The sequence below is a fragment of the Patagioenas fasciata genome, chromosome 1 (genome assembly GCF_037038585.1).
Source record: "Patagioenas fasciata isolate bPatFas1 chromosome 1, bPatFas1.hap1, whole genome shotgun sequence".
NCBI lineage: Eukaryota > Metazoa > Chordata > Aves > Columbiformes > Columbidae > Patagioenas > Patagioenas fasciata.
In genome coordinates this window covers 165,587,381-165,611,250 of record NC_092520.1, presented here as the reverse complement: position 1 = coordinate 165,611,250, position 23,870 = coordinate 165,587,381, and the positions used below count along the sequence as shown (strand labels likewise).

General features: G+C 37.9%; 1 protein-coding gene across 7 annotated transcripts in view; it reads left to right on the top strand.

Annotated features, from left to right (window-relative positions):
* Positions 1–260: 260 nt before the first annotated feature.
* Positions 261–23,870, top strand: part of SLC6A15 (solute carrier family 6 member 15) — a 36,533-nt gene continuing 12,923 nt past the window's right edge. Inside the window, exons 1-7 of one of the 7 annotated variants that reach the window (XM_071799646.1) lie at positions 261–458; positions 2,473–2,566; positions 10,624–11,099; positions 18,920–19,077; positions 19,574–19,700; positions 21,566–21,747; positions 22,958–23,068. In XM_071799646.1, the coding sequence (XP_071655747.1) occupies positions 10,811–11,099; positions 18,920–19,077; positions 19,574–19,700; positions 21,566–21,747; positions 22,958–23,068 (867 nt within the window). In that variant the 5' untranslated portion in view covers positions 261–458; positions 2,473–2,566; positions 10,624–10,810. Of the gene's footprint in view, positions 459–611; positions 1,221–2,472; positions 2,567–2,601; positions 5,756–5,803; positions 9,880–10,623; positions 11,100–18,919; positions 19,078–19,573; positions 19,701–21,565; positions 21,748–22,957; positions 23,069–23,870 lie in introns of those variants that run through there. The other 6 variants (XM_065842828.2, XM_071799650.1, XM_065842818.2 and 3 more) reach the window with 6 other exon arrangements.

Below are 23,870 nucleotides of genomic sequence, written 5' to 3'. Positions count from 1 at the left end.
GCATATGGGACCTGGGGCCTGGGTGGCCGTCCCGCATCCGGGTGGGAGGCGGCAGGGGACTGGACAGCCGCGGCGTGGGAGCGCGGTCGCAGGGCTTTCGGCGCGGCGGAGGGGCTGGTGGGCCTCTCCCTCCACCTCTTCCCGCTGCTACTTCTGCCTCCTCCTCGCCCGCCTCCGGCGAAAGAGATGCTACTGCAGGCGGGTAGGGGGGGCGCTCCTTTGCGTCAGGAGGTGCGGCTCCCCCGGCCTGACGCTGCCCTCCCCCTTCCTCTCCCCCCGCCGCTTTTATGTCTGTCTTTAAACGCCGCCGCAGCGAGGGCTGGGCACATGTTCCTGCCGCTGCCGTCTGTCCCTCGCTGAGCCCCGCGCCCGCACAGCCCGCTAGCCACCCCGCGCCCGCGGGGGCATCCGGTCCCCCACTTTTCGCAGCCGACACCTGGCAAGCCCCGCGGGCGGAGGTAAGGCCAGGCAAGGCGCCCGCTACGCGGGGCGGCGGGTGGGCTGCACGTTGCCGCGATCCGCGCTTTCCCAGTCCGGCTGCGCGACTGGAGGAGCATGGCCGCCCCACCGCCTCGCTTCGGTTGCTGGGCGGGTAGGGGGAGGATGTGCGAGGGGTGGGGGGTGCCTTTCCACCCGGTGCCCACTTCCCTGCGGGGCACAGAGGGCTTTCCCCCAGTTCCCCTTCCCCGGGAGGCTGCGTTCGCCCCGGCGCCAGCCTCTCGCAGGGAGAGCCGACCCCTCGTGAGACAATAGCGAGCGCCCGCTGGCAGCCGCACATGTGTTTTAATTAAGCAGCAGGTTAAAAGGACGTAACGGGGCTGTTTTTATTATTATTGTTATTATGATTGGCCGGGGGTGGGGAATTTAAATCATTTTCCTACCATGAGTGGTGGGAATTTCATTCATCTCCTGCGTGTTGCGTAAAACACCTTAAATGTATGTGTAGCGCGTGTTTCGTGGGGAGAGGGGGGCGAAGGCTGTCTCCCATCACGGGAGCACCGCGTTTATGCGCCTCGCTGCGTGGATGTCTTCGCGCTCGCAGGGAGCGGTTCAAGCCTCGGCGTTTCGGCAGGCGAAGGAGCGGGAATATCGCCAGTCACGCCAGACGCGGCCCGCGGGCCTCAGTCCCCGCCGTGTGCCGGCGGCAGCGTGCGAGGCAGAGGCGCGGCGGGGCCAGGGCTGTGGGCCCCGTGTTTGAGGGCTGGGTGGAGGCGCAGGAGGTAAGTAGGAAAGACCCGTTGCGGGGCTGCCCGGGCGCTGCATTGTTGCCGCGGAGCGTGGGCGTTGCCCGGGGGGAACCGGCACAGGTTCCTCCCACCGCAGCCACCCGCATCCCTCGCCCCGCACAGGCTGGAGCAGCCCCGGCGGGCTTGGGGCTGGTGTACCCTGGTGTCAGCCATATTTGGGTGGGTATGGTAATGAAGGACCTGTTCTCAACCTTTTTGCGTCTTGGATTTAATTTCTGCTAAGGATTTTTATGATTGCGGTTCTCTGTGTACTATGGCATATCCACAGGGTAGATTCATACCTACAGTTTTGGTGATTTTTTTTCTTTTTGATTTTCTTATTAATTCTCATGTCCCATGTCCATATTGGCTGATTTTGTGCCTATGTTGCTAGTATTAGAGTGAACTGGAATTTCTTTGCAAGGCTTTGCTTTTGTTGTGGAAGTAAATGAGATGATTGAAATATGTCTGCACAGTCACACTGACCTGCCACATGAGAGGCTGCAATGGGATTTGTTCCATTTGAGTAAATTGCACTTGTTTTATTTGTAAAAGATGTTTTAATCAAGACCTCATCCTCATCAGCCATTTTATTTTCTGTTCAGTGTTGATACATGACAAACTCACTGCTGTAGTATTGATTTCTAAGAGAAGCTGAATTATTTTAAAATTGTATGTCACCATCAATATATAACCGTGACATACTGTAGGACCAGGTATCCAAGTCTCTGTTTCCCTCTCCAAAGAAAAGTGTAAATGAAATAAAGATTTTGTCATGTACATGTGCACTGGATGTATTATGCAGACAGCTTACTCCATTTGATTAAAAATGATGACAACATACTTAGGTTTTTTCTACTTAGTAGTGTGTTTCCCATTATCAATATTTCATTTAAAATGAAACTTTAAGAAAGATTGCTTAATTTTGTGTTGACTAATATTACAAGTTTTTGGTTTACACATAGACCATATTAAGATAATGATAGAATTATGGCTCGCATGTGGTGCATATCAAACACTCCCTTTGGGCTCAGCTCTGCGCTTTGGATTTAAGAACAAAAAAGCCCATTGGTTTTGATCGCTGCATGGAAACCCGAACCATTTCATAGCTCTTCAGATGTGCCACCAATAGTGAAATTGACTAAATGAAACTGCTAAGGCATCTTGAAACTAGTTTTGCAGCATAAGCTGGTTCCTCTTGACCTTTAGTGTCTTGTCATTCTTACAGTTTTCTTTTTTCTTACAGGCAAGCAAGAGAAAAAGTAGTAGTACAAATGAGGACCATATAAGTTGAATAACTCTGTCAACTGTCTCTTCTCTGCTGTATGTTGCAAAAGCCTGTATGTACAAAACTTTTAAAATGTTGAATTTATCAGAAAAGAAAAAAAAGTCACAGGTTACTTGGAAACACAACCTACTAATTATAGCTATTTCTTTTGGTAAAAGTTATATTGTTAAGATTGGAGTAGCTGCTGCTCACGTGGTATGGAATTACTGCACTTGGGAAGTGTTTGTGGTAGAAATCTTTTTGGGAAGACTGATTTTATTCTGGAATTCTCTAGTGTACAACCCAAAGTATCTGCAACATTAAGGACACATTCACCTGCTACTTTCTATTGCACTGTTTCACTCATATCAAGGAATAATGTTCTTGCTTAAAAGACAAAATATCTGCTGATTTTGGAAGAACAGTTTGGGGTCCTGTGCTTATCAAGTTTACAGATTGGTATGGTGATAGTTTGTAAAAAATGGTAATACCAGTAACAGCTTTTCTATGTGACTTCAAATATCTCTGGGTGCTTGATTAGTTGCAGGACTTTTGACATATCAGCAGCAATTCCCTTCCTTGAAATTAGAATCCAAGTAACCTTGCCATTATTCAGGAAACGTTCTTGTATAATTTAGAAAAGAAGTATCATCCGCAAATGATAACTGAACACTATTCTTCTGAAGAGCTGGATGTGCCAAACCTGACAGGCCCATGCGAAGTAATGTAAAAGAGCAATGGTAACTGCTAGAATGGTTGCATCAGGCAATGGCAGTAATGGGGCTGTGCTTCCCGGACACCTAACACTGAAATAGAGCTCCTTGTTCTTCTCCTTCACTCTTAACACTAGGGGTTCCTTCTGTATGTGAGGAAAGAAAATATGTGTATTGCAGTACTAATGATTCAGCATGTTCTTCTTAAGCCAAAATGGAGAAGGGGTGGGAAACTGGAATAGGAAATTTACACTGTTGGATTTTCTGTAGTGGAATTGGTATTAATAATTTTCTTTTTAAAGACATAAGGATTTACTGTAACAACTTGAAAGCATGATTTATGTCATGAAATTAAATAATCAGATTTGAGAAGAAGCAGAATTTCTGCTAACCTCTCTATGAACAGTGCAGCTTTTTTGCTTAAGAAACAGACAAAGATGTTATCATATAAGTTCTTCCCCAGGACAACTTGATTTACCTATTGATCCATTCTGAAGCACAGAGGACAGAGAATTAAGGTCTTAGGGCAACTATGTATCTGGTAATGTCTAGCTTTCAATACTTGATTTTGCAGTTTAAATAACTTTAGTACTTGAAATATTTAATGTGCTTTTATATGCTCTCCTTTCTCAGAAGTGTGATAAGATTTTATAATAAAGTTGTGGTTCTGTTATAGCTTCTATGGTGAACTTAGAGAAAATGGAGATTTTGATTAAAGTTGCCAAGTGTCGCATTTTTAGCAGTATTGACTGCTGGCTGAGTATTGTCAGAGTTGCTGAGATGCTTATTTTACTCAGCTTCAGCTGGAGGAGTGGTAACTACTGAATTTGATCCATCAATAAATTACATCTAAGAAAAGACTGCAGAACAAGTGATATATTTTCTCCATCTGAATAGGAAATTACAGTTAGCACATCATGTAAGTCTGTGAAGTGTTTCAGTGGAGTTTGTTGTGAGAAGAAAATACTGAGAAATCTGTGAAAGCAGGTGAGAAACTACGGTAAAGCCAATGAAGTCTTCAGAGATTACATGACAAAAATGACATTCAAGAGTGATAGGTTGTAGCATTCTCTGTCTTAGATACTACTGTTTGGCCAGTGATTTGAAAGAAGTCATACGAGCTATTGACAATGAACAATTCCAAGAAAGAAGTCTTACTATTCTTGTCAAATAATTCTGTGTCTTATAATAGTAGAAAGTATTCTTCAGGAACTAACATTTAAGGAGGCTAATCTGGGAGAGAAATTGTCTGCATTTGAGACTGTGCGGGTTCTTGATGTAAGATAAGGCCAGGAAGAACATTTTGTAGGAACTGAGAGCATATTTCCCAGCAATATTAAACAGATGCCTTGTCACTGGAGTCTGTATAACTACCCGTATGTGCAGCAGGTGTGAGTTTAGTCTTGTGTCTTTAAATAGTTTTGCTGTAGTCTAGATGATTTGATTGTATAGAGATACCAGAATCAAAAACATTCACATTTTCTAATGGTTTCAAGTCTCCCATAGCCAAAAGAGCTCTTATTTTTTTACAATGAAATGTAGTATGTGCAACATGCATTAGCATGTCTTAGATAACATCACTGAAGAATGCGGAGAAATGTGTTTCGTTGTATAGAATATAATTATCTTTCATTATGATTAAGTATCTATTGAATCTATATCTGTTACTGACAGGCTGTATTAAACTAGCTAGAGCAAAATGCTAGATCATGTAGTTCATACTGAAGAGCAGCATAATGGCAGCTTCAGTAGATAGATAAAAATGGGCTTGACTAGGCAAAAAGGCTGTGGTGCATATTCTTATTTCCGCCAAAGAACACAATGCTGCATTGCAGCAGTAATTCAGTCTGTGCAACGAGTACTGTAACACAGTGTAACTCTTGCTGAAATAATTATCTGTACACAGATTCTCCCGGCGATAGCCATTCTTCACAAGTCACAGTACTCCCACGAAATCCGGTTTGCTCCTGCACTCTTCTTTCTCTCTCCATTCTATCTGGACCAATGGCCCAATTCCTATTGGCAGAATCACAGCAGTTCTTTGCCCCTAAAACTTTGTTTTGCTTTTTCTGTATTGGTTGTTCCCATCATGCTTTCTTCTGCCTCGCTCATAGACTCATATTTGAGGTGCATTTTATAGGTTTTCTTCAAGGTGCAAAAGCTCCTTTTCTTCACATTTCCATATAGACTGAAACCTTTGGCATGAACATTGGTCAAGATCTTTTATGAGCATCTGCCATGGTGAGAATCCTGACTTGTAGTTCTGTGTCATCTGCCGAATCATACTGGTTTCTTCACTGAGAGTCAAGGTGAAGATTTTGCAAACGAGCATAAGACGTAAGTTTGTGGGACTGGACTGGTACTATCACAACCTGCATTCAAACCAGAGGTTATAATAGCATGAACTGGCTGCAGCTTTATATTGCGTTTTGCTACCCCCACAGCAGGATGTTGGTATGTTGACTGCTTCATGAGAGAAGAGCACAGAGTTCTGAAGTACAGAACGTTAGTCTTTGTCTCCCTTTAATGGCCAGCATTGAATTTAAAAGGTATCCATTCTTTCATTTTTCTATTTTTTGTGATGTTACAGTACCCTTTAAAAAAGTTATTTTCTGTCTGGACTATCTTGATAGTCTTTTATGAAGTGTGAACACACTATTTTAATTTTTTCCACTTCTTTTCTTCCATCTCACATTGAAGGTTTAAAACATTTTTGATCAAAGAAGATTTGTGGATTATTTGTAATGCATTAAAATTTGACTGTAGATAATTTTGCGAAATTGCTGTGCTTTTGTCAGATGTAAAAATAAGAAATAGTGTACACTGTGTTAGAAAAGAATTGAGGGTTTATTGGGCTTTCATTTTCAGAGAGAAGTGCTGGCTTTAAAAAGGAACACAATGTAAAAATAATCATGTTTTAATTTATGTCAGAAAAGGATTGCTAGAAGTTCTTTAATATTTAGTATATCAGTTGTTGCAATAGTATTGTGGGATGTTTTAAACATGAAATTGCTTTACAGATGGTTTTTTATAGAGGCTGTAATTGCAAGAACATGGGGCAGTTGTACTCATTATACTTTCAAATTTGTAAGCAAGAGAGAATTTTTTGTACCTGTTTTTCTGTGCATGTTGTGAAAATCTCCAGCCTCATAACTTCTAATTATTTATTGGTAGTACACCACTGAGAGAACTAGAAGTAGAGTATTGGTGTAGTAGTGTCTGTATATTGGCATGGAGGTCTGTCTGACAGAGACATGTTGAAGGGGAGCTCGACATACGATTCCTTCCCAGTGAAACGGTGAAGAGGAGCAGGCAGTGTTGAACAGAACTAGTACAACTCCCTTACTAGGCATTACGTATAAGAAAGGAGAAAAGGGTGTACAGCAAAATTTTTCAATGTGTCTTGGTGCATTGACTAATGAAATTCCTTTGAGTCTTTCTGCAGACGCATGCAGCTTGGTCAGCAGAGGATTTACAGGTCTTATCTCCCTGTGCCAGCGTTTCTGCATGCAGGCCTGAAGCTGAAGTAAAAGTTCTATAGCAAGCCCAGATCTCCCAGTGAGCTAATTTGGGTCTGAATTCCCTGTCGCAAGGGATTATTATTGCGTAAGCTGCTAATAATGTGGCAGTCTAATCAGGTTACTTCACTTCTGCAAGCTGATGCGTTAAGGCTTGATTCTTCTTCCATAGGAGAAAATAAGAAAATTCCCACTGTGTTCTGAGAAATAAAGTTTGGGTCTGCCGTTTGCTTGACATGTCAAAAAAGACTCACTGTTTCGTTTTTCAGTATGAGAAAGAAATAGAGATTTTAACATATGAAGAAAAATGGTAGTAAGACATCATAAAAATCAAGGTGATTTCTTTGATTAAGAAAGTTGTCTCTGAAAGTGCATTTATGCTAACTCAGATTATTGATTACTATTAATTCAGTGACAGAATAATTTTCTAAATGTTCTTCTAACTGAACCATGTACTTACTGTTCAGCAATTTCCATTCTGTTAATTCCTTCAAACAGTAGACACTTGTCAGGTCAGTTTAAGATGAATTTTAGATTTATTTTTTTTAAAAGGGAATTTTATGCAAGAAAGGGATACCATCTTCATTTTCAGTTGTGGAAGAGTTCAGAGAAATATTACATTCTCTAATAAATATTATAATAAAAATTTCCCTTCAGTGTTTTCATCCGACAATGTTATGTTATTTGACTTATGAAAGGGGTGAGTGAAACTGTCTGGAAACCAGAATTAAATCAGTTGATCAAATTTCATGATCCTAGATTTATGATAGAAGACAACCAACCAACCAACCAACCCCCAAACAAACAGCTTTGGTAAGGCTAGGTTACATTTTAGACATAATACTTTTAATCCAAGGTGCTGGTAATATTATAGTATAGCACAGTAATATTTTAAAATATGTGACAAGATTTAGGACTTGGAACTTTAAAGGATCCCAATAATGGCTCAGTCTATGATACTGAATTCTGTAGTTGGTTTGTAAATACAGTGGTTTGCTATGTAGATTTTTTTTTAATAATACTTAGGAGAATCAGTCCCATCACATAATGCAGGCTTCTTGCACAAACCAGCTGGGACCATGCTTTGAACTTTTCCACCTTGTGGTAGTGTCTGGTGAGATAGAACTCCTTGTTTGGTTTAGTACAGAGAACAAGTTGTTAAAACTGGCAGTCAGAGACCACCTGTGGATTTATGATGTATCCCAAAGGACCGTCCTGTATCCTTGATGCAGTTTGGCCAGTGATACATGTTCAATTAGGAAAGCAGTAGTATCAGACCAAGCACAAGTCTGCTGAGCATGCCTCCCACTTTTCTTAAGCCTTGCCAGCATTGCAAGTCTATACAGTGATAGTGCTATTGATAACATCCTGCCTAATGGAAAGTTAATGAAAGGGAAATTAATATATACTGTGTTAGAAATAAAAGTATCAAGCCAAGTTTGTTCTGAAGTGTAGTAATGCAGTACTTAATGCATGACAGGACAGAATGATGCAATTTCTATTGGACTTGAGTCATCTGTGAGAGCTCCAGATAAATCATGTTGATGCCCTGCAAGTTACTATATCTAAAATAATTAATACAGATATGACCTTTGTAAATATCTTAATAAACACAGACGGCTTGTGCCTTTTTGACTCAAAATGTCTTTTGCTTATTACAGTTGGAGAAGGATTTCAGACTGACAAATACTGATGTAATTTCACTTGTGCAGCTGTTACATTAAATACAGAGATAAAATAGTTTCATTTTAATGTACTCACTGAACTTATTACTAATTACTGGAACCGAGAGACTGCTCTAATTTACATCAGTGGAACAAAAGGAAAAGTTTGAAATATGATTAGAAGTAGTAGATGCTGTGGATTATAGTCTCAAAGCTCCATTAGGATTGCTGAAATACTTCAGCTTAATATATTACTGGTGTTTACATTCTGGTTCTACCGAAATATCTGGGTCATAATTAATAGCAATTGAACCATACATGGAGTAGAAGCCATGGATGTAGCCCTTTGAAGAGTTTATGTCCTAAAAGACAAAACAGCTAAAAAGAGGTCTGAGCAGGCATTCCTTTGGTCCAGATATACAGGGTACAGTATTAGGATTTCTCTATTGTCTTTAACAACTCCCCCCATTATACTGTTCTTGCTTATAGCTCATATACTTATTTTTTTTATAAGAACTGGTATTGGACAAAACAAAGCCTAATACTCGTTCCTCCACTTGCCAGAAGACAGGTTTATAAGACCCTGAACATTTCCAGTGTCAGTAGTGAGCATGAAGCAGCTCACAAGCCATTAGGCTCTACTGTACTGAAATAATTTGGGCTGACTGCCAGAGCTGGAGATGCTGTGAGGAGGCAGTGACAGGAGGGAGAAGGAAGGTGGGAAGGCAATGGCAGGAGTCTAGGGAATGAATGGAAAGAGGTCAGAAGGGAGTTTAGTTGGCAACTGAAGTTCAACTTCCAAATCCTTGGAAACTATTGAAAATGGTAATTGTCCTGTTGGCCACAAGGCTGGTGATAGTACTTGTGGTAACAGAGGTCTTAGTTCTGTTGTGAAGTCTCATCTTGATAAGCTGGGGGCTGGGTTCCAGTGGCTTAACGTCTTTCCTTCTGGTCCGTCACTGAGGCAGCTGTGAGGTGCTGATCTCTCAGTTATTGTTCTAGCAGTCCGGTAATGCCTTGCAGTTCTTGGCTACATGGTGGTTCATCAGAACATGATGGAACCTTCATCCTATGGACCAGATGTTGCATTAAGTCCATAAGAAAAATCTGAAAGGTCTTGTGTATCCCAGAGTAGTTTCTGTTTCTTATCAGTTCTTGATTAGAATCCTTGTGTATTCCCTCTAGGGTTTTCATGAAGCTTAACACATAATCTAAATCCCTTTTAAGGCCCTTAATTGTGCAGATGGCTTTGCACGTACTAGTTTTGTCCCATGTGATTAGTGAAGAATTTCTCAAAAAACATTCCACCATGGAAACTTACGGTTACCTTTGGTACTGCAGCTGCATGCAAGTCAGTATATCTTTTAAAATGATTCATTGTCATAAAACAAAAACACATACTAAGATGGAGACATTCTTGTGACTGTACATACATGTTTGAATCAGCAGGCTTTCAAAATGGATTTGGTTACAGCTTTTCAGATGTTTCAGGTATGTTTAATTATTTCCTATTTCTAATAAACTACCTAAAGCATTGAAGCTTATAAGAGATGAGCATCTCTCCTTTAAAAAATAGTGGTGATTATATATTCTTTGAAGAATAAAGGAAAATAAGTCACCCTTGCTTTTGAAGTACTAGGAGCACCCTATGTATAAAAATCTTAATTGCTGCATGACTTTCTGAAATGATCTGAAAAACTTAATCTACTTTGTTTAAAATATGTTTTAAATTCAAGTACATCTCTTGAGTCAGAAAGTAATGAAATTGGGCTCCTAAATTTTATCTAAAGTGCATACCTCATTATGCCTGCCAAGAAGAATCTTATGGTGTCAAAATATGAACAATTAGCCTATCAGTCTTTAGGAAATAAAAACAAAAACAAGAAAACAAAACAAAACAAAAAACAAACAAACAAAAAACAAACAAAAAAACCTACAAAAAAACCAAACCAACCAAACAAAAAAACCCGAAGTCAACAAAAAACCACAACCCCCCAAAAAAAACCTCAGCAAGTGAATTAAATGTATTCTACATGAATATTTAAGACCAAAAGGTGGACTTAATTCCTCCATTTTAGAAGTGGTTTAATATCCCTTTCTTCTCTGTTTCTCTTCTTGTCAAATCATTGATAGAAGCAGGAAAAGGTAAACCAAAGCATATGTTTTGTAAATCAAGTTTCTTCTGCATAGTAGTATAATATTCTGTTTGTGTGTTTTTGTTTTTTTTTTTCACAGATACTTTCAGTAGAACAAACATTCAGAAACAGAAGTCCTTACTCTTGATTCCCTGTTACCAAGGACTCATCAGGCACCATCTTCAGTCTATTTCTTCATTATTTTTGGCCAAGCAGAGAGAGAGCTTTCTTCAGCACTTGTCCATTTGTCTCAGTTGAACTTCTTTGCTGTTTTTCTCATACTACAAATGCCTAAGAACAGCAAGGTAGTGAAAAGAGAACTAGATGATGAGGTCATTGAGTCAGTTAAGGACCTTCTCTCTAATGAAGACTCTTCAGATGATGCATTTAAGAAGAGTGAACTCATTGTTGATGATCAAGAAGAAAAAGATGCAGATGTTGAAGAAGGCTCAGATGTAGAAGATGAAAGACCTGCTTGGAACAGCAAGCTTCAATATATTCTGGCACAAGTTGGATTTTCTGTGGGACTGGGGAATGTGTGGCGATTCCCATATCTGTGTCAGAAAAATGGTGGAGGTAAGTCTTATGATAGCTAGTCGGAGATCAATGATGAAGCTAACCTTACAGATTTCAAGGTTAGCAGAGATATCCACAATAAAACCTGCTCCAGCATATCAGGTTTTTCTTTTAATTTCTGCCAGAGCCTATAAGGAAAAAGCCATATTTTCTTTATTTAGAGAGACACATCTGTTAAAGTAAGTAGCAGGTTCTTATAAGATTCCATTTCCTCATTTTAGGGTAGAAAGTTCTTGGTATGATCTTAACTAGAATTCAAGCTAGTGGTTAAGTGAAACACATTTTTATGTAGGGGTTGCAATATTTAGGACCTACTTATAGTTATGCTAAATTGTTCTTTATGGTTCTTGGACAATAAATCAAGGCATTAAATCTGCACCCACTTTAAAGGCCAAAGCAGTATTTGGTCTTTAGTATTTAGTGGTACTTAGCTTCACACCTTTACTTTTTGAAGTTAAAGATGTAGCTATTAGAATGTTTATATTCTGTATCATTTCATCATAAGTATGTTGTCAAGATGTAGTCTCTAGACTAACGCATTACAGCAGTTTGTTTTATGTAGTTGTGTCCCTTTTGAAAGTCTGTGTTTAGTGTAGTGAGCTAATAATTTTGCAAGCCCATTGGATTCTCCTTGGAACCAACTGAAAAGATATGTTGGCATGTTCCTTAGGTTGGTGGATTTATACCATGAGGCACTTTTGAAGTTACTCTGCCAGTGAGTGTAAATTAATATCAAATATCAATGTATTAAAGTATTCAATAATTACACATTTTAAGAAAAAATAAACAGAAGAAAAAACCCCAAAACAAAAAACACCCCCTAAAAACAAACACTACAAAAAATTCCCAAAAACCCAACCACCTGGGATTATGGCACTTCATTAACAAAACTTGAAGAAATAGATTGAAGTCATTTGAGGTTGAAATTAAATGCTTTCCCCTGTGTTGTGACTGCAGGGAATTGGAAATATAACATAGTCTGTGCAGACATAATGTTTTTCTCCACATGAGTGAGGCAAGGATGTACTTGGCTTTTGACAATTTTTTGCACTTTTTTAGCAAATTGCAGTCTTCAGAACACCAGAGGAAAGCAAGCGATCATTAGAGCTAACGCTTTCTTGGTTTTCAAGTTAGCCATAATGCAAGATGGAGAAGTTGTCACAGAACACTGAAATGTGTAAAGCACATTGGTGCCTGTATATGTGCATGCAGATGAACAGATAATTCTCTCAAGTATATAAAAGAATAGAGGGAGGGAGGGAAAAGTCCAAATGCATGGTAAACAAAACTACAGACATACCAGGTGCCAGTTTTCTGCTACACATTCTATTTCGTATATGTTTCGTTCTAGTTAAAATTCAAGTGTTTTTATACAACCCATTTTAAATGCCAGTATCAGAACTGTTCTGTAGTCTTTTGCTGAGAAAGCTTTACTATAGATACCTGTTGAAGTCCCTGAATATAAAGTAAACAGCCTTTCTGTGGATTTGCATTAGAACTGTTTCAGTGGAGTGTATGGCAAGTTTTCCACTTGCAGTCTTGTCTAAACGTTTTTTATTTACTTCCCTATGTTTAAGCAACTTATATCTGGCAAATACTATCAGGCGAGTGGAGTATATTGAAAAATGATAAACCAATACATCTATTCCAAGTTTAAAACAAAAAGAAGAAAAGATTAATTTCCTTCACAGGTTTCCTCCAAAGCCATCATAAGAGAGAAGGCAAATCCTAACCGTACAGTAGTCTTCAGTTTTGTTTTTTAAACTTCTGGGACATAAACAACAAAACCAACAAAATAAACGTAGAAAAGACACTGAAAGGTTAGCCCAAACAGATATATATTATTAGAGGGTTTTGTGGAGAAAAGATTGGGTGTTTACTGCTCTGTTTTCTAGAGAGACTGGGTTTGTTTATGGCTATGGTTTGTGGTATGCCAGCACTCCCGACTTAGCTCTGTAATACTTCAGTGAGGTGTCTGCAGTACTATCTTTAAAGGTAACTTGTGTATCACGACACTGCATTAATACTCTCTAGATATCTTTCCAATCTGTATTAGTAGGTCTGGTCTGTGCTGCCAAAACAACTGCCTTTGCTTTCTTTCTTGTGATCTTTTCACAATTTTTCCTGTAGCTTTAATTCATATAAATTAATAAATATTTAGAGTAATATCTTGTATTTTTTATTCTCATTCTCATACAGCTAGACTGGGCAACTCTTTGCTTTCTTTCACACTTGGCTCTTTTCCACAAAAAAGTTTGTTGTGAGAGAAGAGACTGGTACGCAGATGGGACAAACTTCAACCTAGGTGTGGGATGTAGCTGTAATGCAGGAAATAGAAAGAAAAAGGCTGGGAAGAGACTGAGAGTACTCCAGGGTGCTCATTTTCTTGGAATGAGAGGTAGGGCTGAAAGTCTTAGTAAAGTTTTGGGGAACTGACTGTAGACCTCTGCCTTTTTCATGTCTGTCCTCAACCACAGGTCGTCCTCCTCCCTGGTAGGCAATGCGCAGTCCCCATCTAGCACTTAAGGCACATTTTCCACTCTGCAGCCTAACAGATGAAAAAGCTGTTTCTTCCTTGATGCCTCACACAGGTGTTTTGCATTGGGGCTGGGTATACTCTAACCTAGCTTTAAAAGTTTTTTATAATTAGCATTTTTACACTATACAGTTTATTTATTATTCCTTATACTATATGAAGACAAATATGTGTGTTTGTTCAGACAGGAATAGTTCCTATGTAACAATTGCATTATCTATGTTAGCATGCAATAGGTTCAAAGCTTCCTCAACTTCCTCTGGTTGATAGTGAGCCTTAAAAATAAACCACTCATGTCTACCTGGTCTTGCAATGAGGCTAATAAATACTGGCAAACTAGGCCTATATTTTCCTGCTGCTTATTGCTATCATGTGGTGAATCACTTAAACACCTTTCACTTTTTTCGAACAAAGGAAAAAATTAAAGTTTCATATGTTTGGTTATTGTTTTCTCCTAGGATTAGTAGAAGTAAAATGGTACTTTCATGAATTAGAAGTAACAGAAGAAAACTAAATTAGCTGTTCTGCTAGAATAAGGGATATGCCAATGAGTTTTATTATTAAGATGAGTGAACATAGTTATCTAAGAAGTGCTAGTGTTGCAGGTGTTATTGAGTGTCTACGAAGTATTGCACACACAAAGATTTTGTGTCGCGTTTTCATGAGCATTAACTCATTTCTTTTTCTGAGGTCAGTCTTAAAATATGTCTGTGACGTAAAAGGTCAAAAGAACTAGTAAATGCTAAACAGATAATAGCTGTGAGCAGTAGAGGGAAATCTGTAGCAGATTATCTTGCCATTATACTTTGAAAAGATTGACATGGCTTGAGTCACACCAAGAATTTTTACAGTCAAGAACTCTGGATTTTATACTGAAATAACAGCAGATTGAACAGTTAAGTTCTGTGGTCATATAAAAAGCAAAGTAGCTATTGCTGAGAAGTGCTGAGGAAATAGTATGAAATCTGTTAAAGATTTAGTAGTCATTAGAAGCTACAGTCTGATCATCTGGACAAGCAGAATGGGAGAAAAGCAAGTATTCCCTGGTATTCCAAAACTCAGTATGAATTCAGTGGTTTAATTATTTAGCTTTTGATCAATAATTTATAATCAGTGCCTTGAACTCACTGATGACTTCAATAATACTTTGTGAGTTCTGATTTAAACTATTATCAGAGTCAAAATATAGTTGTACTTCAATGTGCTGAAAATGTCTTAATTTTAATTTTGCAAGTGTAATTCTTCATTAAAACTAAGGAAATTTTCATCCTTTAAACACAGTTTTGTAAGTAGGCACACCTGAACATATTTAAACTGTAAAAGACTAGTGACAGGATGACTATTGTATCAGTGGGATAGACTACAAACCTACAGATAAAACATAAAGCCTTTTTATCGGCGTTTTCCTGATAAAAGCAGTTTGTATTTTACAATGGTAAAGAATTTAACTTAAAGGAGCTTAGTACACTGTAAACCTATGCTATTTTGTTGCCCACTTGTCATAACTTTAAACATTTTAACATTCAACATTGAAAATAAGTTGATTTTTGTCTGAATATCAGCTTCTCGCTAGCTTTCTGTTAGGAAATGTGTCCGGAACTGGAATGTCTCCTCAAGACAGTGGTAAAGCTCACCTTCATTGAGTAAGAATTAAATCAAACACTAGACACTTAATTAAAAGCTGGCACAGCAGAAGTTGAAATATATCTGAAAAGTTGTTAGATTTTTCAGGTTACATCAAGAATGGCTAGGAGAAGAAAATCTCTTCTGTAGTATCAAGATGGTGATAGTTATATCATCTTGCATTATTGCTTCTGAAATTATTTTCCTACTCTTTAATTGCTATGAACCACATCATTTTATGCTGTTTCCTGCCCCCCCACCCCAAGCATTTATAACCACTGTTAATATTCCTCTTCTGTCAACAGTGTTGCAAAATGTAGTACAGATTGTAATACCAAGAGAGACCATTTACCAGTATTCTGTTACTGTGCTTGGTTAAATAAAAAAAAGAAATCAAAGCAATGCTGTGCACAGTATTAACATTCTCTGGTTCCTGACATTGAAGAAGGATAAGGTGGCTTTTTTTTTTTAGGTATTTTTCCCTTATGAAGTTGAGATGGTCTTTTAATATGAAAGCCAGTGTTCAAGGACAAACTAACACACATACACACACATACACACACACAAAAAAAGAGACTCTGCAGTAGAATACTTTTGAAAGTGTAGGAAGGAGACTGGGAGATCCTAAACTACACAGAATTGTAATATTCTGGAGGCTGTTCGGCCGGCAGATATAGTAGACTATAACTAATTGTAGGATGCTGTCCAAAGCCAGCATGTATAGTTTATTGTTCTAATTCAAAGAAAAATGATCTTTACTCAATATTGTAATTCCAAAGACCCATGTTTTCATGCCTTGGCAAATAAGAGGCATGCTGAGCTGTTTCCATAGTGATTCTGTTTTATGATGAAGTGAAGATGTCTTACAGTTCTTTACAGGATGTCTAGCTTCAAGGGAACGCTGAAACAAAATACTTGTCCAGAGATGCTGTGGTTTCATGCTGGCTGTAGGGCACAGAAGCCCTTTGCAGTTGTGATATACAGTTGTTTAATCCAGCTATGTCCAAACTATATCATACTGAAACTCGTTATGTGCACTTATTTTCCATTATGGCTTTCTTCTGGGTCGGGGCACACGATCAGAAGGGAGCTTGTCAAGTTTAATCAGAAAACCAGTGCTTCAGGTGCTCTGCACAAGCGCTGCTGTATAGATGTGGACTCTGCTGGCTCCCCACACTGAATTACAGGGTTGTGTCATGTATAATGTAATGTGGATTTAACACCACATTTATTTAACTCGTTTAGTTGAATCTAACTGATAAATCTTGCAACTTACGTTGATACTGCACCATAAAACACCCACCTCAGCCCAGTCTTTAAACATGTGCTTAACTTTGCAGCCTTGTGATTAAGGTTGTGGACTGGGACACTGAAGAGCTGGGTTCAGTTCCTGCTCTAGTACAGTCATCCAGTGGGATACAGGGTAAGTCACTTAGGCCCCAATGTTTTTGAGCTGTTTAGGCCTGTCTCTGCTCAGCTGTGCAACACCTGTCTAATTAAGACCTCAGGTATCATTTACAGTAGTGTTAAACTATTTAAAAAATTATGTACTGTTGGCTTTCAATTATGAAAAGATTATGATGCCAAATCTTCTCATTTGCAGCGTGTATTTACAGTCTACTTCTCTCTCACAGAATTTTTGAGAGAGTCCTGATGGTAAATCAAGGGTATATAATGGTATTATTTGTCATATATTCTTAAGACAGATAGTCCCCCTAATTTTGGAATGTGGTTGTTACTCTATTCCTCAATTTTCCTCATGTTTATTTCCTTCTGTCTCTGTTGTCTCTCTTTTCATAGTAGAAAGTAAGTCCTTTGCGTTCTTTACAGGATGGCATTGCAGCTGCTACCTCAGCAGGCTGTCCAGACTCTGCTGAAGCGGGTAGATAAGACCATGGTGTTTGGCTCTGTGAGGGGGTATTGTAAACCTCAAAACTAGAACATTGTTCAGAGCCTGGCATAGGTTTTGACCAAGTGCTGCTCAAGCAGTATCATTGCATATCATGTTATGAGAATAAAACACAAGGAGCTATTTCATGCTAACAACAACCTATAGACTGTGAGGTAAATAAGATCAATATTCTTTGTCTGGTCCACCTGTAGTTTTTCTTAGATTTACTTTCCTCTGTCTTTTTTCCTCCTTTGACTCAATACTGTAGTTACTCCATGTTTAGGCTCTTTGTGAGATCTTTATAATGGCAGGGAATGTCTAATTTGTGTGTATTTCATGAAGAGCAAAATTGCAAGTGGACCGAAATAGGTGTGTATGGTACCAGAAAATCTGAGGTCTCCTGCAGAGTTCAGGAAGGTTTAATTTTTTAAAAATAAACTGTGTTCCTGGGGACAAACTAGCTACTAAGGATGTGCAAATGATAGCATGTTTTGGTAGACTCCTAAAAAAGCCCTAGGAAGTTGACGCTGGATGAAGACATGTAAAGTAAGATTTAGTTGGAGTTGAGGATAAATCCCAGATCGGTTTCTGAACGTTGCTCAGCTTCTCTCATCACAGGGATGAATAGACTGATGATACAACCTAATAGCTCTGACTCTAAGCTTCTGAGATCTTTAGATCTTTGCTTTGTAGTTTGTTCCAACATGCTGCAGTCTACATCTCTTAAGTGCTTTTCTTTAGCCTTACAGTGGTTGCAATCAAAGGTCCTAAGCCCTTTGAGTTAGGTGGCCAGCACAGTACTCTAGATTGCAGCATGAGAACCATGCATTTGAAAATTAGTTGCCACTCTGATAGTTGCTGACTCTTAGATGTGTTGTTAGTTCTAATCCTAAATACTCTACAACAGCAACTAGGAAGTTAGGCTCTGAAATTGTCAGTGCACTTAGTGTATGGATATATTTGCTTGCAATTAGTTTAACTGAAATAAATGGGGATGCCTTCTGAAGTTAGAATTGTATATGACCACTTCTTGTGAATAAGACCTTGAAAAAAAGGAATTGCTTTACATATATGTGTTTAACAGTGCAGTTACAGTTACATTTTCAAATATGTCTTGAAGGAGAGTTTGTGAGTACTGAAGATCTGGATCTGCAGTACTCCATTTCCACCTCATGTTTCTAGTCTCTGTCTGCAGCCTGGTAGAAGTGGGCTCACACAGTTTTCTTGCCTAGGTGGATAGAATCATTATACTGTACATTGTGAAATTCCCTTTCTGAGTATTTGAGGTGCACATGGAGAAATCAACAGGATGGTCTTCTGAAACTGCTTAAGACTGGATGCAATTTAGAATGTTGTATGTGTAGTATGTTCTGCATTTCCTTTATAAATTCAGTCTTGCTGCTCTGTTACAAGTCAAAGTGTAGAGCTTTTTGAGAAATGTTGATTCAGTTCCTGATAGCAGCAGTATGTCACTAAAAAGATGCCCAAAATTTCTCACAAGCAAACAACTAGATTAGATAATAAGTCACTTTCAGTAAGATTTGCCTCAAAATGTTACAGTGCTTTAGAAATCCAATGGCTCTGGGCTTTTCGTATCTTACAAGATGTATGGCCAAGATAAAGGTCAAATAGTTTTTGCATGTGATAAAAAAAGCTTTGCAGTGAATGACACTAATTCTAACTCAAAACTATTAGAAGGTTTCACATTTGTTGTGTCAAGTTCTGACTCTTCTTCCTCTCACCCTGATTTAGACTTTGTTCCTTTTGCAGGTGCCTATCTTGTGCCATACTTAGTCTTGCTACTGATAATAGGGATTCCACTCTTTTTCTTGGAACTTGCTGTGGGGCAGAGGATCCGCCGCGGGAGTATCGGTGTGTGGAATTATATCAGCCCCAAACTTGGAGGAATTGGATTTGCAAGCTGTGTAGTAAGTTTTTAACATTAATTGTGTGGTTTGGTTTCAGTCTGTATGGTTTAGACTCACTGTTTTGCTGCAGGAAAAGGCCACTGATTTGTAACTGGGTTTCAAGATCAGTTGACAATGTTTTGGAAGATCTTAAAATTTAAAATAGTACATTAAAAATATGAATACAGATGTGTCTGTAAAACCAGTCAGCTTGTATTTTGTGACTCTTCCGAAATTGGGAACTAAGCAACCAAGTAGTTCTCTGGAGGTAAAAAAAAAACCCTGTAAAAATGTAGGTCTTATGTAATAAATACAGAGAAAAGTGAAAATTTAGAAAATGTTAGGTACTTCAGTGGGGCAAGACATTCTGCTCTCATTTTGACTTATTTTAGTTAAAACTAGATTCAGTGGCTGATGTACAGAAATATACAGAAGTTCAGTAAGGATTTTTATATTTTTAAATAAACAAATGTTGTCATCTATGTAACTTTCTTGATGCATCTTTTTTTTTTAATAGGTATGTTTCTTTGTGGCCCTGTACTACAATGTAATTATTGGATGGAGTCTGTTTTACTTTTCCCAGTCTTTTCAGCATCCATTACCATGGGACCAGTGTCCTTTAGTTAAAAATACATCTCATACATGTAAGTTCATATTAATGTTATTAAAAATTATATAAAATATATAAAATCTGATATTTTCAATCAAAAATGAGAAAAAATACAACTCCAAGGCATATTTGTGGGAAAAAGCGTTGTATCTGAAGCTCGTTTTGGACGTTAATAGGATGTCACATTATATACTTGGGAAAAATACAACAAACCTAAGATAAATACACTGTATTTGGAAAACAACATCACTGTCAACAGCATTTTAAAGAGTAATGAAACTAGGAGAGTGGTATTTAGTATGTTGCAGATTAAAAAAAAAAAAAAATTCTGATCACCGTTTTCTGATTTTGGTACTACATTTTATGCTTAGTGAAAAACAAAGGTGGAAGAAGGATATTTCTACATTTCCATCAGTAAGATACTTCCTGGTGGCAAAGCGAAAAGTGTTGCACTACTAATGAAGCAGAAAATGGAAAATTGTAAACGTCAATGAAATGCATGTGATAAAAGCATTGTTTGCTTTGTAAAGCAATAGAAATGAGATAATTTGTCATTGGTTTGTTGCTGTGCTGAGGTGGTCTCACATGGACATAAACAATAGCATTCAAAGTTCCTTATCCCTTGGTTTTGGTTATCTCTTAATAGTTACACACTTTGCATTATTCTTCCTCTTGAAATGTAAAATATTTATTTTAATTTCTTTTTATTTCAGATCTTAAATTTTCTTTAGTTACCTTTTGTGGGTTTTTTTACCCCTTTAATAAAGATAACCAGAAGCCTTTGAAAAGTTGTACAATATTTGTATAGTGGCTTTTCCAGAGTTGCTTGCTTGAGTTGTTTGAAATAATTTTTGAATGTTGGCACACACTTATATTGACTGTATTTCACAAGCTGTTGTCCATTAATCGATCCACAGCATTTGTTTACGTACTCTTATCCTGTCTAAATATTAAGATATAGTGTGTCAGCCTAACTTAAGTAGAGGTCATCTGAACTAAGCTTAAACACAAAAAAGTATTGTATTTTATAACATCCTATCATGTTTGGCAGTTTATTTCAGTGAAGATCTGACACCTGTGATAGATTTCTTAATATTAGCATATTTTTTCCTTTCATTAATTAACCTTGACTCAGGACCTAGCTTAGAGATAAAATGAATAAAAGTAATTTATAAAAAAGTTAAGTAAATATTTTATTTGAAGAATTCTTTCTATTTACATTTGTTACATGTCTAGGTACACAGAATTTCTTAAACTGTTTGGTAATGTGAGTAAAGCAGAATTACATTATAATTTAAAAAAAACCTTCTGGAATAAATATAGCAACTTTCATTTAACGTAACTGTGTAGGAGGCATTTTTTCTTTTCTAATCGCTTTGATATCATTATGTTATTATTTGATCATTTCTAATAGTAATTAAATACCTGTTGATTTGTGTGTCATATTGAAGCAGAATTTGTTTTCCATGTATTTTCAAAATTAATATAGTTCAGTGTTTGATTTCAGAGAGATACTTTTCATAGTATATAGGTTGGTATCATCTGTAGGCAATCTAATCTTACCTGTGATAAATAGAATATGTGTCTTCATCTGTGCCTACCTGCTGTTTAGTACTTAAGTGAATATTAAATTTTTCTTAGGACTCGGATTGACCAAGTGCAGAGGAATACACTATCCCGAAAGTGTGTTTTAAAAAGATATACCAAGAACCTTTCACCAATAGAAGTCACCTTTTTTTTTTTTTTGTTAGAGAATGACTTAAAACTCTTTGTGAGTCTTTAGTTTCTCGATAAATGATAAATTTGCAGATTTTGGAAACTGATAGAACATTGTTATGAAATATTGGGAAGATACCTCTGTCTTGAACTCGTTCTCTTCCTGCTAACATCTCTTGACAGTTGTGGAGCCAGAGTGTGAAAAAAGTTCTGCAACCACTTACTATTGGTACAGAGAAGCGCTGAATATTTCCAGCTCTCTGTCAGAGAGTGGGGGTTTAAATTGGAAGATGACTGTCTGCTTGCTGGCTGCCTGGGTCATGGTATGCCTAGCCATGATCAAAGGCATTCAGTCTTCAGGCAAAGTGAGTATGCTGTTTACCTAAATGACAGTGTTTTACTTTGAAACATTTCACCACGTTTTTGTTCACCACACCCTCTCTTTACTCTCTCACGAAATCTGTGGGAGCAGGTTACAATCTGTGACTCACACCAGTGTTTGTATATTCTCAAGTAGAGGAATGTTAGTAGTTAAGCATTAAAATTGCAGTAATTTTAGTGGGAATTGTAGTAATTTAGTGGGAATGGAGATCTGCAGAAGAATCATTTCTGTTCTCATCAACATAACTGCTGCAAGTAACTTTACCTCAGCTTTGTTGATTTGTTAATGCAGCCTAAGTCTGCGCATTTCTGAATGTCCAAGGAATTAGGTTTCCATGTGTACTCACAGTATGATTGCAGTACATTCAGGTTCTCAAAGTGCCTTGGAATTTTGCTGTTTATTGTTACTGTTGTTGGTATGCATGCTCTGTGATTAATATAGCTGCTTTTCAGCATTCTGGATTGTTTCTTTTGTCTAAAGACTGACTGTCCCTTTGCATCTGAGCACCTCACCTTGTCTTCTTTCCTGTCCATGCAGTCAGCTGGAGTGGCTACTGTATGATTTGCTATTTCTGTGACCTCTTTAGTGTATTTCAGTTAAAGAAACAAATAGCAGGTTTAGCAAGAGAATGATTTCACTAAACTTGAATGTGCAGAATAAATTTGATTTTCTGTAATGGAGAATGAAAGATCATGTTTGATTTGTAATGTTTTTGGTTTGGTAGTAGGCATTACTCAGTGATTTTCATCCATTGGTTATGTACTTTCCATTGAATCTTTTCTTCTTCTGATGACAGAATGAGTTTCTATTCAAGCCGCATATCTTTACCATACTATGTACTTGAATTGAAGTGTGTTTGTAAAATGAAGCATTTCTAAAACAGTTTATTTCTGTCCTTCTCGTCATCATGTGATTAAATTCACACGGAATTTCACTGGAAGCCCAGCAGTTTGTTATCAATTAGTCAACACAATGGCAAGCTTATGGTTTAATATAGTGCAGATTTTATTTCACTCTCATGTGATTTTGCTTTCTTCTGAAGAGACAAGGGGAATAGGAAATGTTCTGCATGTTTCTTAGGGCACATCATTATCAATTCAGTCATATATCCAGAAGATACTGAGTAGCGAATGAAGCTATTGAAAATAAAAGTCCATAGATGTCATGTTAAATTTCTTCTTAATGTTTTTCAGATCATGTATTTTAGTTCCCTTTTTCCTTATGTGGTACTTTTATGCTTTCTGATCAGAGGACTGCTCCTTAATGGGTCAGTGGATGGAATTCGTCATATGTTCACACCTAAGGTATGTGCTTAGTTTGTGTTTGCAGTGTATTGAAATTTCAATGGCAATTTGACCATCTGTGAATGCTCTCATTTAAGCTTATTGTCCTATTTCATAGAACATTTGACCATATTCTTCTTTGGTTAAATTACGAAATTGTTGTTGACCTCAGTGGCATAATGTCAAGCCCTAAGGTCCAAAGGCTCTAAGTGTTCCAAGGGTCTGTGTAGAGTTACATCCCTGATATTTCAGAAATGAAAGCCAAATAAGATGATTAAAATCAGTGCACATAGTAGCTAATGCCATTTAACAGGGTGTTGTCAGTTGTTTTAATTCAAGGTGTTTTGAGTCTCTGGAGAACTGTCATCTTATAAAAATGACCTTTGTTAGCTATCACATTGTTATTTCTTGCATTGTGATATGCAATCCTGCTCTGCTTCACTCACTGTCATCGCTTTAGAGAGTCGTGGTTCTGCAGGAACTTGCAGGCTGCTCGGGCAAGTTTGGGGAAATCTGAGGAACAGAGAAATGCAGTGCTTGTTGACAAAGAGAAAGTCTATAGCAGAGACAGAATACAGACCTCTTGAAGTTATAATTAGGTTTCTCAGCCACAGTATTAATCCTTTCTTTAACTGGAAGAGTACCACTAGATACTGAAGGAAAGTAACCACTGAAACTCCCTTCAAATACCAACACCTCTTTCCCCTTCACTATTTCATCTTTCTGGAGTCAGACCTAAAATAAGTTGCAGCTGATGTTTACTTTTTAGTTAGGTTATAACTTAATCATACACTTGTTTCAGGTGTTTAGATAAACAATCTTG